The sequence below is a fragment of the Schistocerca piceifrons genome, chromosome 8 (assembly GCF_021461385.2).
Source record: "Schistocerca piceifrons isolate TAMUIC-IGC-003096 chromosome 8, iqSchPice1.1, whole genome shotgun sequence".
Taxonomy (NCBI): Eukaryota; Metazoa; Arthropoda; class Insecta; order Orthoptera; family Acrididae; genus Schistocerca; species Schistocerca piceifrons.
Window position 1 is genome coordinate 445,659,192 of NC_060145.1, and position 13,608 is coordinate 445,672,799.

At 48.5% G+C, this 13,608-nt stretch overlaps 1 protein-coding gene across 1 annotated transcript; it reads left to right on the forward strand.

Moving 5' to 3' along the window:
• Nucleotides 1-5,775: 5,775 nt before the first annotated feature.
• On the forward strand, nucleotides 5,776-7,851 carry LOC124712434. Its single transcript, XM_047242727.1, has one exon. It carries the CDS (start codon nucleotides 5,776-5,778, stop codon nucleotides 7,849-7,851), a length of 2,076 nt encoding a protein of 691 aa, XP_047098683.1.
• Nucleotides 7,852-13,608: the final 5,757 nt, after the last annotated feature.

Consider the following 13,608-nt stretch of genomic DNA (forward strand, 5'->3'; position numbering starts at 1 on the left):
GGCAGCAGCAGCGGACGGGCCGAGCGGCAGCGCAATAGCGGAGAGGGGCGTCCAGCTTCCCCCCCTCCACGTCGAGCGGCGCAGCAGCTCTTCGGCAGCAGTTGCCAACCGGCGACCATCGCCAGAGGACGGCCACGTCTCACCACAAGAGCAGCGACATCACCCCGATCCCCAATCTGCCCTGGATTCCGGGACATAAAAAAAAAAGGCATATTTGTCGTTGTTGCACTTCTGCTGTTAACACAGCAGGGGTGAAAGCAAATTGTTGTTGTTTCACTCCGGCTTTTAACACAGCGAGAGTGACGGCAAAACCGTCGTGTCCCCCACCACAACAGTGCCGCACGGCAGTCAGATCTGCCACCCCCTCTGTAGGGAATAATCCGTGCCAGGGCCGAAGGCGCTGTCTCCGTAACCCCCGCAAGCGTATAGTGTAGGCGAGACTACTCGTGGAAACCTCGACCTTCTCAGGTCACGAAGAGGTGACAACTAAGCGGGGACGTTTCGAACCCACGTGTGCGGCCACACACACAAACTCTACAACGGTACCACCAGACAGGATGGCGAAGTGCGGACCTGCCAGCTCCTTGGACGACAGCCCGACCTCCCCCTCGGAATCTACTCTCACAGACACAACTCACGAGACACCAGATGACCCTGACTCGCACGGCCATGGTGAATGGCAGGAGGTGCGCCGCAACAAAAAAGGCGCAGCTCGACCGGGAGCACAGCCCACCCGACTAACATCAGGGACCCCAGACTGCTGACCCGCCAACCACAGACGCCAATCTTCCACTCCGAGACAACTACCTCCACGCGGCGAGATGCAACCTCGGCAGACACCCACCACGAGGAGAGAAGATCCACAACATGCACAACCTTCTTCTTTCGAAACCCCCCTGACAAAACGACAAATAAAAGTCTCGCGCTCAGGATAAGGGAATTCATCAGAGACCTCAACGGTACTCTTGACGTTTTTAGAGACGGTAAAACCGCTAAATTCACGGCAGATAAATACTATGACCCAAGCCAATTACAAGCTAAACTCCGCCAGTTTGTTGATCCAAAAGTGACGGTAGAACGTAAAACGGTTAGGCAAGACCCCAACACAGCGCGCAAGCCGAAACCGCCAGTATTCAGTGCAGTGATGAAGGACATCTACTTCGATGTAGAGAAAGACGACGTTATCACTGAGCTTAAGGCGCAAGGCATCGAGGTACTGAACGCCTGGCGCATAAAATCACTCAGAACCGGCCGCGAAGGCCCAATGTACAGAGTCCTATCGCACAACCGGGAACACGTAGATTTCATGCTAGAAAACGGGGTAGACATCTTCCTTGCACATTATAGAGTGGAACCTTCCCACCCCCCCGCAGGCCTCAACCGGTCCAATGACAGAGGTGTCAAGAATTCACCCACCACACAGACAAGTGCACAAACACACCGAAATGTAGCAGATGCGGACAGAGCCACCACATCTCGCAATGCGAACTGACACCAGAGAGATCACCCACCTGTGCTAATTGTGGAGGGACACACTCGGCGAGATCGTTCAAGTGTCACTCACGTCCACCTGTAGCAGAAAACGAACACCTACAGGCCCCATTACAGTTACCTGACACCCCAACACAACAGGCAAACCAACAGACAGAACACCTGAACATCAATGATTTTCTAAAGACGATCACGTTCGCATTGACAACACTGATGCAAAGTCGCAAAAACGAGGTAGTTAACGCGATGAAACAAGTGGCCCGACGCTACTTCGACAGAGACCTAATTTACAATCAGAACGGACAGCAAGTGACCACGACCGTGACAAAACGCTCCTTCTCTCAGATAGTCAGAAGTTAAACACTCAACTTCCCCCCCACCCCACTCCCCCCCCCCCCCCAAACTGACTATGGCAGGACACACCAGACGAGTACTTACCAACCTCCTGTTTGTCAATGCAGGAGGCATGAGACCGAAAAAACCGTTACTAAACGACTTAATAACGAAGCAAGACATAGACATTTTTGGAATCGCAGAGACGTGGACAAGACCAACACACAACGTGAAAGTTAACAAAGACTGCGACCACTTTGCCAAACACAGACCAGACGGACGAGGAGGGGTAGCAATCTATTTCAAGAAGTCGATCCCAGCACAGGAAACTCCCCTACCACTCCAGTTTCAAGACATAGAAGCCGTAATGATTACAGTACCAAGACCCAGACGACGACGACTGTTAATAACTTGCCTATACGTCACCCCTGAAACCGAAATTCCCAGGGCGTTCCTAAGATACTTGACCACGTTTCCGGAGTATACACTAATGGGAAACCTATATGCCAGGCACGATCTACTGGGAGACACTGCCATCAACAGAAATGGCGAGGACCTATTAGACTTCCTCACCACCGAGAACATGTCTAGACCACCCATGAATACCTACACATTCGTGGGGCACGCAGGCAACTCCCTACCCGACCACATATTACTCAGTCCCACCCTATACGACACAATGACAGAAACCACAATAGGCGACAGCATAACGAGCCAACACCTACCTATCGTCTTCGGCACCTCGGCCATAAATCCCCCAACAACACCTCAAATCTCACGCACCATCCGACTCTACAACAAAGCAGACTGGGACAAATATCAAAAGACTATAGACAAGGAACTACGAGCACCCCTGACAATAACGGACGACGGAGACATGAACTCTATCAACGACAGAATAATAAACACGCTGAAAACTGCCATCGACTCAACCATACCGACCAAAACAGTGCATAACTGGAAACCTCAACTACCACCGGACATACTCCTTCTAATCAGGGAAAGAAGACGACTTCACACAGAAATCGTTAGGACAAAGAACCGTGACCTTAACCCAATTTGGAATAGACTAAACCTACGAATAAAACGACTGATCTCTGAACATAGACAGAAACAGTGGGATGAAACCTGCAGCAAACTCGACTACCGACAAGGACGAAAATTCTGGTCTAAATTCCAGACACTCACCGGACAATCCACAGACAGAAACCACAGACTGACAATAAACCACGCGACCACCACCAACCCCAAGGAAATTGCAGAGGCTTTCAGAGAGGTACTAACTGAAGCACACAGCTTTCCCCACGACCAACTCATCGACGAAGACTTCCGACAGACAGTTAACGACGAACTCCCCACTCTACTCAACATGCCCACCGCACCTACAGAACTAGACCACCAGCTAATGAAAGAAATCACTGAAATCGAAGTTGAACACGCCATCATGTCAGGTAAAAACACGGCACCCGGGGAAAACGGAATAAGACGTATACACCTTCGAAAATGCCCTCTTCAGACCATCAGCCCCTTCTTACACTACTCTTTAACTACTGCCTGACGAACACTACCACCCCCACAGCGTGGAAAAAGACGAAGACGATTATGATACCGAAACCCGGTAAACCTAAAGCCGACCCAAAATCATACCGCCCAATATCTCTCAGACTTACTAAGAAATACTTTCGAAAGAATACTGACAGACAGACTAACCAAACACGCAGACGAATTACAACTAATCCCCCACACACAGTCCGGCTTCCGCAAAAACCATTCGACCAACGACCCACTACTTAAACTAACGACCGACATTACGAAGCACATTAACGTAGGACACTGCACGCTCGCTGTCTTCTTAGACATCGAGCGGGCTTTCGACAAAATGTGGCACGACGGACTAATATACAAACTATTAAAGACAGGAATCCCCCAAAAGACGGTAAACATGATAGACGCCCTACTGAAAGACAGACTATGCCAAGTACACGTCAATGACGAAACCTCCGAACCACTCAGGCCCCAAGCGGGGGTGGCCCAAGGCGGAATCATCTCTCCATTACTATACGCCTTCTACACCACAGACATATCGACTACCACAAGGACCAACGAACAAGTACAGCTTTACGCTGACGACACGGCATACTGGACTTCCGGACCGAACATGACTACCATAAACCAACAAACTTTGACCTACCTAACACGACTGCAAGACTGGATGTGCAAATGGCGTATCAAACCAAACCCAGACAAGACGCAACTCATACTATTTAAACACAGACATATACACAGTAAGACGAACTAAAACCCTGACATCACACTCACGCTGTGGGGAACCAGACTGAACATATCCGACAAAGCCAAATATCTGGGGGTGACCCTAGATAAATATCTGAACCTAAAAGAACACGTTAAGCAAACCCTCAACAAAGCCCGAAAAAGACAAAACCTCATTAGACTGGTACAAGGCAAATTCAACGGCTGCTGTAACAGAACAGCAATTAACACGTACAAAACATTCGTTAGACCCCTCTTCGAATACGCAGCCGCGCCGCTAGCAGGAATGAATCGGACACAGACAGAACGACTATACCAGACTGAAAGACGTATACTACGTAGCATACTAAGAGTCCCGCCCACCACCCCCCGAACTGAGGTCTACGAGGAAGCTAGGGTCACACCACTGCAAACCAGACTCGCACTACTTAGAGCGCGGTATGGGAGACGCACTCTAACCAGACGGCACGACATGACACACATATTCACAGCCATACCACGCCACAGGAATAAGCCTAAATACAAATACACCTACCCACCACGCACCATCACATACAACACATTACTAACACACCCACAAACCATTGAGAACCATGAACGAGCAGGCCAAATTAGCATACTAGCGAACGATGAACCCACCCCTCCCCACTTACTGGCATTGGACCCTGACCCAATATAAATATAAGTACCGTAGCAGACACAGGATACTCCCACCCCTACTCTGATTAAAGCCCCTCTTTCGTCTTCTCACATCATTTATAAATTTACAAATTTAATTTACTTAATGCTTAGACCCTTCCCTGCGTGACACAACAAGCTAAAACAACACGAAACTATCCATATAAAGGCTTGTTTTCATTTCACCATATTATATTGAGTGAATATCTACTTAATTTTCCATCCCCTTATGTATCATTTATGTTAAACAACTCCAAACTCACAATTTTATTTTCATCTATTAATTTATGTTATGTTTTATGTGAACCAGCACCAAACAATCCTATGGTGTTATATTTTATGTTATTTCACGAATTTGTTCGGCATTTTGCTCCCATACTGAAACAAAAAAAAACCAAATAAAAATGTGTCATAGACTTGAGTTTAGCTGTAATATTAGTTGTAAGATGGTCTAATAAAGGTTCAAAGGAGAAATATAAAACTGTGAAACTAAGGCCCCATAGAGCAGTCGCTCTCAGAAGGCCCGCCTGTTCCCCTCAGGAACAGGAGTGAAAATGATAAAAAAAAAATAAAAAATAAAAAAATAAAGTACTGCGCAGTTCCCGGATCGTCAGTGCACCACGAGCTTAAAGATGGCATAGCTCTCCGAGGAGATAGCAGTTTCGCGCCACCAGCATATTAGGGACGAAGGAAGAGGAGGCGCCGAAGGAAGAAGAGTTCTTTCCGAAAATTTTGTGCTGTAGGCGATAGGGTACTTTGCGGTCCAGGGACCCGTTGCGCTCCGCGGCCGACTGTTTAGCCCGCGCAGCGGTTAGCGGTATCCCGCGCCCGCCCGATATAGGGAATTACCACCAGCACAAAATTGTCGGAGTATAGGGCCAACTAACCCGAGGAACGACGTGTGCACCCGCCAGGGGCAGGAAAATCGTACTCGCAGGGAAGTTGTTAAATCATAAGGGACTCAAACTCCCATGATAAATTAACATCACATGGAGCCGCACTATGGGGCAACCACAAGAACTAGAAACATCGGAAAACCCTCCCAGAAAGCGCACCCCATCATCATCATCATCATCATCATCACCTTCTTCTTCTTCTTCATCCACAAACTCGCTGTCGGACGATGGTTCAGAACCAAACCTCGTCATAAACACTGACCCCTCTTCAGAGGATGACCAACATGACTCTCCCCAGGTCAGAGGCCCGCGGCGTAGTCGAAGGCTAAACAAAATAAATCAGGGCCAACCCACAAAGGTCGCTGAAGCGACAGAAGCAGGAGCACCACTAATGCTCACAAAGGTCGCTGAAGCGACACAAGCAGGAGCGCCAGAAATAGTGGGTAACACACAGACAGAAGACGATGTCAGCACACAGGCAGGAGCACCGCCGAAGGCTGTCACAACACAGATGGAAGACGATGCCGAAAAACGAGACACTCAACAAACAAAACCTAGGCCTCTTACAGTCACCTTCAGTGACAAGGTTAGAGCAGAAAGCCCGAAAACACCAGAGGGAATGAAATCACCCGCAACATCAGCGGCAAACACTCCGATTCTGCAACAGGCAAAAGGGAGGAGAAGAGTGCCGCCGATCACGGTCTATGAAACAAAAGGCTACACGACCCTGATAGGGCAAATACAAGGTAAACTTACAGGAGCGCTCAGCACCTCATACAAGGGTAACTCTATAGTTTACCAGGCAACAAACCCGGAACACTTTCAATACCTGAAAGACGAGTTTAGGAAAAAGAAACTCGAATTCTTTACGTACAACGACAATCCCAAGAGCACACTTAAAGTTGTCATAAAACGTCTCATCCCCTACTGGGAAACGGACGATATAAAACAGGCACTCCTGGAGAAAGGTTTCCTGGTCCAGGAAGTCTATCAGATGGCTTCTCCAAAAACAAGAATGACCGAATCCGGCGAGCACATGTCCGCCCCAAGAAGAAAGGGACCAAACTATCAAGTAAACCTACTAAACACTGAGGAGGTCCAGAAGATATTCCAACTGAAACGCCTCCAATACATGACAGTAACAGTCGAGAGGTACAAAAGACCAAGTGGCCCAACGCAATGTTATATTTGTCAACGGTTCCGACATGGTGCAAACCAATGCTATCTCACCCCACGATGCGTCAAATGTGCTGGACCACACCTATCGAGCGTCTGCAAAATGAAGCCAGAAGAACCGGCAAAATGCGCCAACTGCGCTGGGAACCATCCAGCATCATTCCGAGGATGCCCAGTAAGGATGAAACTCATCCAGGCGCAAGAGCAGATGAGAGCTCCACCACAAGCAAGGAGCAGACATCTCCCCACCACTCCAAATCAAGAACTGCCCATAACCACTCCACACACGATAAATAATCCCCAACCAGTAGCCATCAGAACGCCAAAAGCTCCCCAACCAAAATCGCTTCTCCCACTGCCACAAACTGGCGCCAATGTAAATCAAGCAGAAAGTCAGCAACAACAACTGCAACATATGCCTCCGGGCCCCAAAACTATGGCACAAGCCATTCAAGCACCCAGACCCAAACCACAAATAAATCCACGACCAGAGAATGTAAAACCGCAGGAAGAACCAGCCCCCTCTCCACCACTGCCACAAATCGAAGTGCCCCCACCACTGCCACCCCAAATCCCAAATATCAGCACCCCTGCAGAGAAAGAGACAACAAGGGTAGCAGCAGAAGAAAAAGATACACAAAGACCAGAGGAAGAAAGAAAAGCATCAGCTCCTACAACAGCAGAGTCCTCCACCACCCCAATTCCCGCTGACGCAGAACCAAGCGGAGTGGAACCATCCACAACATCGCTGCCAGGCACACATCCTACCCAGACGACAGCGGCCACCCCAGGTCCTGCACCACAGCAACAAACCGCAACAGAACAACCCATGCAGTTTCTCCAACAAATATGGAACATCATCAAATCAATGTTAAGCGACAACCTTACTAGTCTGCTTAACAAACTAACGCAAGCATGTGGCGAAATCATGGCAGCACCCGATATGATGGCAAAAATCGCGGTAATCCTCACAAAAATCGTGCCTCTATTCACCAATGGCCAATAGAAACCGACAGCCAATTATATGCATCTGGAATGCCGATGGCATTCGCCACCAGAGACACGAGCTGGAGCTGTTCCTAGACGAATACGGAATAGACGTTGCGCTAGTAAACGAAACCCATCTAACACCAACAGACAACTTCCGGGTCAGAAATTATGTCATATACAGAACTGACCGACCCAACCGGCAGGGTGGTGGGACGGCAGTACTAGTTAAGCAACGTCTATGCCATCGACATATACCCCTGCCACAGCTCCAGCAAATAGAAGCAACAGCCATTGAAATGGTGATCAATAACCAGACAGCCTACCTCACTGCTGCATACCTGAGATATAACTCAGCAATATTCTAAACCAAAGCCATAGAGTAATCATAGGAGGGGACCTAAACGCAAAGCACAGGGCATGGACCTGTCGTGCCACGAACACCAGTGGTAGGACACTCCTGCGATACCTGGATGCTCACCCCGAAGTGGAGGTAATACCCCCAGGAAGACCAACCCATTTCCACCGGGACCACAGGTGCCGCCCAGATAAACTGGACATATACCTGGTCAAAAATCTAAACCTCATAACGGAGACAGAGGTCGTAAACGCGCTGGATTCCGACCACGATCCTGTCATCCTGAGACTAGAAAACTAGCAGGCAGATCCTACAGAGGGGAGGAGAGCGACCTTTACCACAAACTGGGATAGGTATAAAACACTGGTAGACCACCATATACGAGACTTTGCCCCAGAAATGCCCCACAAGCAAGATATTGACGCGGCAGTTGAGGAGTTTACGCGCATCGTGACGACGTGCAGCGAGAGGGCCACAATAAAAATCACGCACCAACACAGACGCGAAGATCTACCACTCGACCTCGCACAACTAATTAGAGACAAGAAGCGCATGAGGCGTCTGTGGCAGCAATTTCGGGATCCACAGGACAAAAGGGCAATGGAGAGGATGGCTCGTGAAATCAGAACAAGACTACAACTGCTCAGGTACGAGCGATGGGAGAGAGGCCTACAAGAAGCCGAGAGAAATTCAGAAAAGTTCTGGAACAAAATCAGAACCCGAAGAAGCCCACAAAAGACCATCAATCCGCTGCACGGCGTAAACGGGATAGTCTGCACACCAGAAGAGAAAGCGGACGCCATGTCACGCAGTCTCGAACGCCAATTCCAAGAGAACGACATCGACGATGACGAGGAGGAGGTTGACAGAAACGAACGAGAGGTCAGACGTCACCTAACGGCGAAACTCCAACAAAGGTCGGACACCTCGTTCGTCGCAACCAGCGAGCGAACAGTGGGTGCTCTCATCAGGCGAATCGGCAACGTTAAAGCCCCAGGCCCTGACAATATCAGACCACCCTTCCTGAAAAACCTTCCCCAGTCCGCCATATTCCACCTCACCGCTATCCTAAACAACTGCCTAAAATTAAACTATTTCCCTTCAGCCTGGAAGGTTACAAAAATTATTTCGATTCCCAAACCAAACAAAAATCATTTATTCCCACAAAACCACAGACCCATCTCCCTCCTCAGCCATTTCTCCAAACTCCTTGAGACCCTAATACAAATCCCACTACAGCAGTTCCTTGCAATCAACAACATCCTTATCCCAGAACAGTTTGGATTTCGTGCTGGTCATAGCACCACACAGCAGGCCATTCGCCTGGTGGAGCACGTATGTTTGGAAAGACAAGGGAACAGCACTGGTGCCATCTTCCTAGATATTGAAAAAGCGTTCGACAGGGTGTGGCATGGCGGCTTGCTTTATAAGATGTCCCAACTCAACTGCCTGCTGCACATACTGAAAGTGATTAGATCCTTCCTGACAAACAGGAAATTTTATTCCTCGTTGGATGGCGCCAACAGTCCCATCAGAGACATAGAAGCAGGAGTACCACAAGGGGCTGTGTTAGGTCCCCACCTATACCTTCTCTATACAAATGATGTGCCCCGAGAGCCGGGGGGGGGGGGGGGGGCAAATAGCCCTTTATGCCGACGACACGGCACTATATCATAGCCTACATTGTATGCAGGCTACAATGCCATATGAATCGTGTTATCAGATGGTGTAATCTGTGGAAGACCAAAATAAATGCTGAAATGTGCCAGGCAATCCTTTTTACCAACAAAACCAAACCACCAATACGAAGCATCATAGTTGGAAATCAACAGCTGCCATGGAAAAATTCGATTACGTATCTTGGCCTACAGATTGATGAAAGGCTAACCTTTAGTCAACATATCACAGAAGCATGCAACAAAGGCCAGGCAAGACTTATCCAACTATATCCGCTACTCAAAGGTAGAGGACTCAACTGCAGCAAAAATAAAAATTTGGAGAGTGATAAAACTGCCAGCTGTGCTCTATGGCTCAGAGGTATGGAGCATGGCGGCAGACACAAACCTATCCAAGATAGAAAGACTACAGAACAAAGTACTGAGATTAATAGCAGATATACCGTGGTACTGCAGCAATGAGTTGGTCAGAGTCATGCTTGGTCATCCTACCATCTATCACATCATCAAGCACAAATTCATCGGATTCTACACATCATGCCATCATTCACAATTTCATCTTATAAATTCCCTCGGCGGAGAAGACCAACACCGTCAAAAAGCACCTATCACTACGACTCATCGTCAGTTCTAAATAGTTAATTCTGCGTGATACTTAGTACTCACAGCAAAAACAACCAACATCTAGGCAAAACAGCCGCCCCTCCTTCCCCGTAACATACATCGGGAAAAAAGGAACGGTCCCATAAACAAAAACTCAAAAACAAAACGATTTTCGAAAATCAGGGTAATTAAAACAGAAGACAGAGTGCCACCGGGTGCTGATTCTTCTTGCAAAACAAAGGGTGGGAAACCCAGAGAATTCGACTGGCCCCTGACTCTCCACCAGACACCCCCGCCATCAACCATCACTCCCTCGTCGTGGTCGGCCACCATTCTCGCGACGAGGTCATAGCAGACGAGGACAACTAGGGCTGGACAGTGCAGCGCTCAATAAGAAGACGCAAATCTGACAGCGACACCCTCTCTCCTCACCATCGCAGAGATCCGAGAAGTATTACACCGGAAAGGAGTCCTAGGATGGGCATCGAACCGAAAAGGCCCGCTGGAACAAAATCTCCCACCACTACGACTTACTTTCTCAAAAACTTGCCCGAAAAAACGACCAACAAAACTCTGTCCCTGCAAATCAGGGAACACATCAGGGACTAAAGCGGCTCCCTTAACGTCTTCAGGGATGGAAGGACCGCTAAACTCACGGCAGACAAACAGTACGATGTAAACTATCTGCAGAGAACCCTTCGGCAGTTTCTCCCAATCAATGTCATCGTGGAGAAAAAAGTGAGCAGGCTGATTGAAGGCCCCTTGCCGAAGCCCAAACCCCCATCGTTTAGTGCAGTCATAAAGGACGTGTACTTCGATGTTGACAAAGACGATGTGATTTCTGAGCTGAAACTTCAGGGCCTAGAAATCAGCGCAACATGGCGCATCAAGTCGCGCAAAACAGGGAGATTTGGCCCGATGTTCAGGGTCATCTCCCTCAACCAAAAACATATAGACTTTATGCTCGAAAACGGCGTGCACATTTTCTTATCGCACCACAAGGTCGAGCCTTCAAATCCACCAAAACCCCAACCCATACAGTGCCAGAGGTGCCAACAATTTAATCACCACACCAAAGACTGCACAGCCACCCCAAAATGCAGTCGCAGCGGCGGCAACCACCATCTTACCGAATGCGCCAGCGACGACTGCTCCACCCCTTCATGCGCAAACTGTGGACCACCACACTCCGCAAGGTCCTTCAAGTGCAAGGGAAGGCCCCCAGCAGCCATAAATGAAAGACTTCAGGCCCCTCTTCAGCTGGCCGACACCTCCTCCTCACAAGGAGAAGTCCTAAATATCGAGGACTTCCTGAAAGTCATGACTTTCTCCCTAACCAACCTCTTCCAAGGCCGCAAAGAGGAAGTAATACACACAATTCGACAAGTGGCCCAGCGCTTCTTCGACAGAACACTCTGCACAAATAACACTAATAGCAAACGAACCACCAACACCACCACACCTACTGGCACTAGACCCGGATCCCGATCCAATATAACCTCCCACACACCGGAACAACCCAAACATTGCACCGTCTTAGGCCAGGTAGCAGAGGAAACTGGTGACCCATTTAGCCAAAATCATAATAACTAAAATATTTCTGCTTCACATTGTCAACCATTGAAGTACTGATCGCCTGAGCAATAGTGTACCATATATATCTTGAATTTCCCAAACATATCAAAATTCAGCTCTATTCATAACTTCTCTGTTAACTTCAGTCTAGCTCTTAAAACATAAAGTCAACCAGCTCACATTATTGTAGTATGCCTAATAAGTCCGAATGAGGACACCTAGAATTATAATTACACAAAATGTATAATAGACATAAGTAGATGTAAGTAATAGTTATAAGGACAGTGTCAATAAAGAGAAAATATCAAGCAAAAATTGTTAAACTAAGTCCAGATAGAGCGAGAAGCTCTCCAATGGCCCGCCCATTACCCCTCAGGAGTGGGAATGAAAAGTAAAAAAAAAAAAAAAAATTAACTACCCCCTGAGATACAGAGACGACCACAGCGCCAGAGGAGGAAAAGGAGAAACAACCGCAACAGGAGGAACACGACCATACCACAACAAGTACACAGGCAACAGGACACCAATACTCACGAACACAACTCGGACACCAACTCGACAACCCACACAACACACCCACCCACCACACAGAATACACAGACACCCACAACTGTCACACGAACAGCCGACACACAGGCCAGCCCTCGTCAGATGCCAACACAGGAACAACCGGCCGCTAACACGACCAGCAACACACAGGCCGACATGCCCAACATTATGTCAACATTCCAGAGAATAATGGAAACATTCCCCGGACGCACGACCACCGAAATAGTCACGAAGATTATGGGGTGTGTCTCAACTCTTCATTCAGTTCATGTCGAGCACGCTCAACTGGACTAGCTTCCAAGCCACTATTACACCACTTTTTACACTACTACACGGATAATACGCCGCACCAGCCCCGAAACGCAGACGCTAACACAGACTCACAGATCCTGTTTTGGAATGCCAACGGGATCGCAAGCAAAAAAGCCGAAATGGCCGCGTTCATTGAGCGAAAGGGTATCCGAATCGCTCTTGTGAACGAAGAAACACTGCTTACGCCTCGCAAACAACTAAACATCCCAGGGTATTGTGTCTATCGTACCGACCGAGCGGATGGCAGGAGGGGAGGCGGCATGGCAATCATCTTACACGGACATAGAACACACGAACATCGAGCTCCCAGCGTTTGAAAGGCTAGAGGCCACGGCCGTCAGCGTCAAGTTCAACGGAGCCAACACCACACTGGTATCGATGTACAATCCCCCTAAAAACATAGTAACACGCGATATCAGCACAGTACTCAACATAGCACCGCGGGTAATCGCCGCTGGAGACCTCAACGCAAAGAACCCCGATTGGAACTCACGAATCCGAACCTCCAACGGCAAGAAACTGTACGAACACGCAATAGGCCGAAACTACATTATACTTGGGCCGGACGTTCCCACGTTCATGCCTACACAGGCTCGACATAGGCCAGACGTGTTAGACATAGCCCTCATAAAGGGCATCACATGCACACTCAACCTCACGGTTGAAAACCATCTGGACCACATGCCTGTAATACTGCACACGG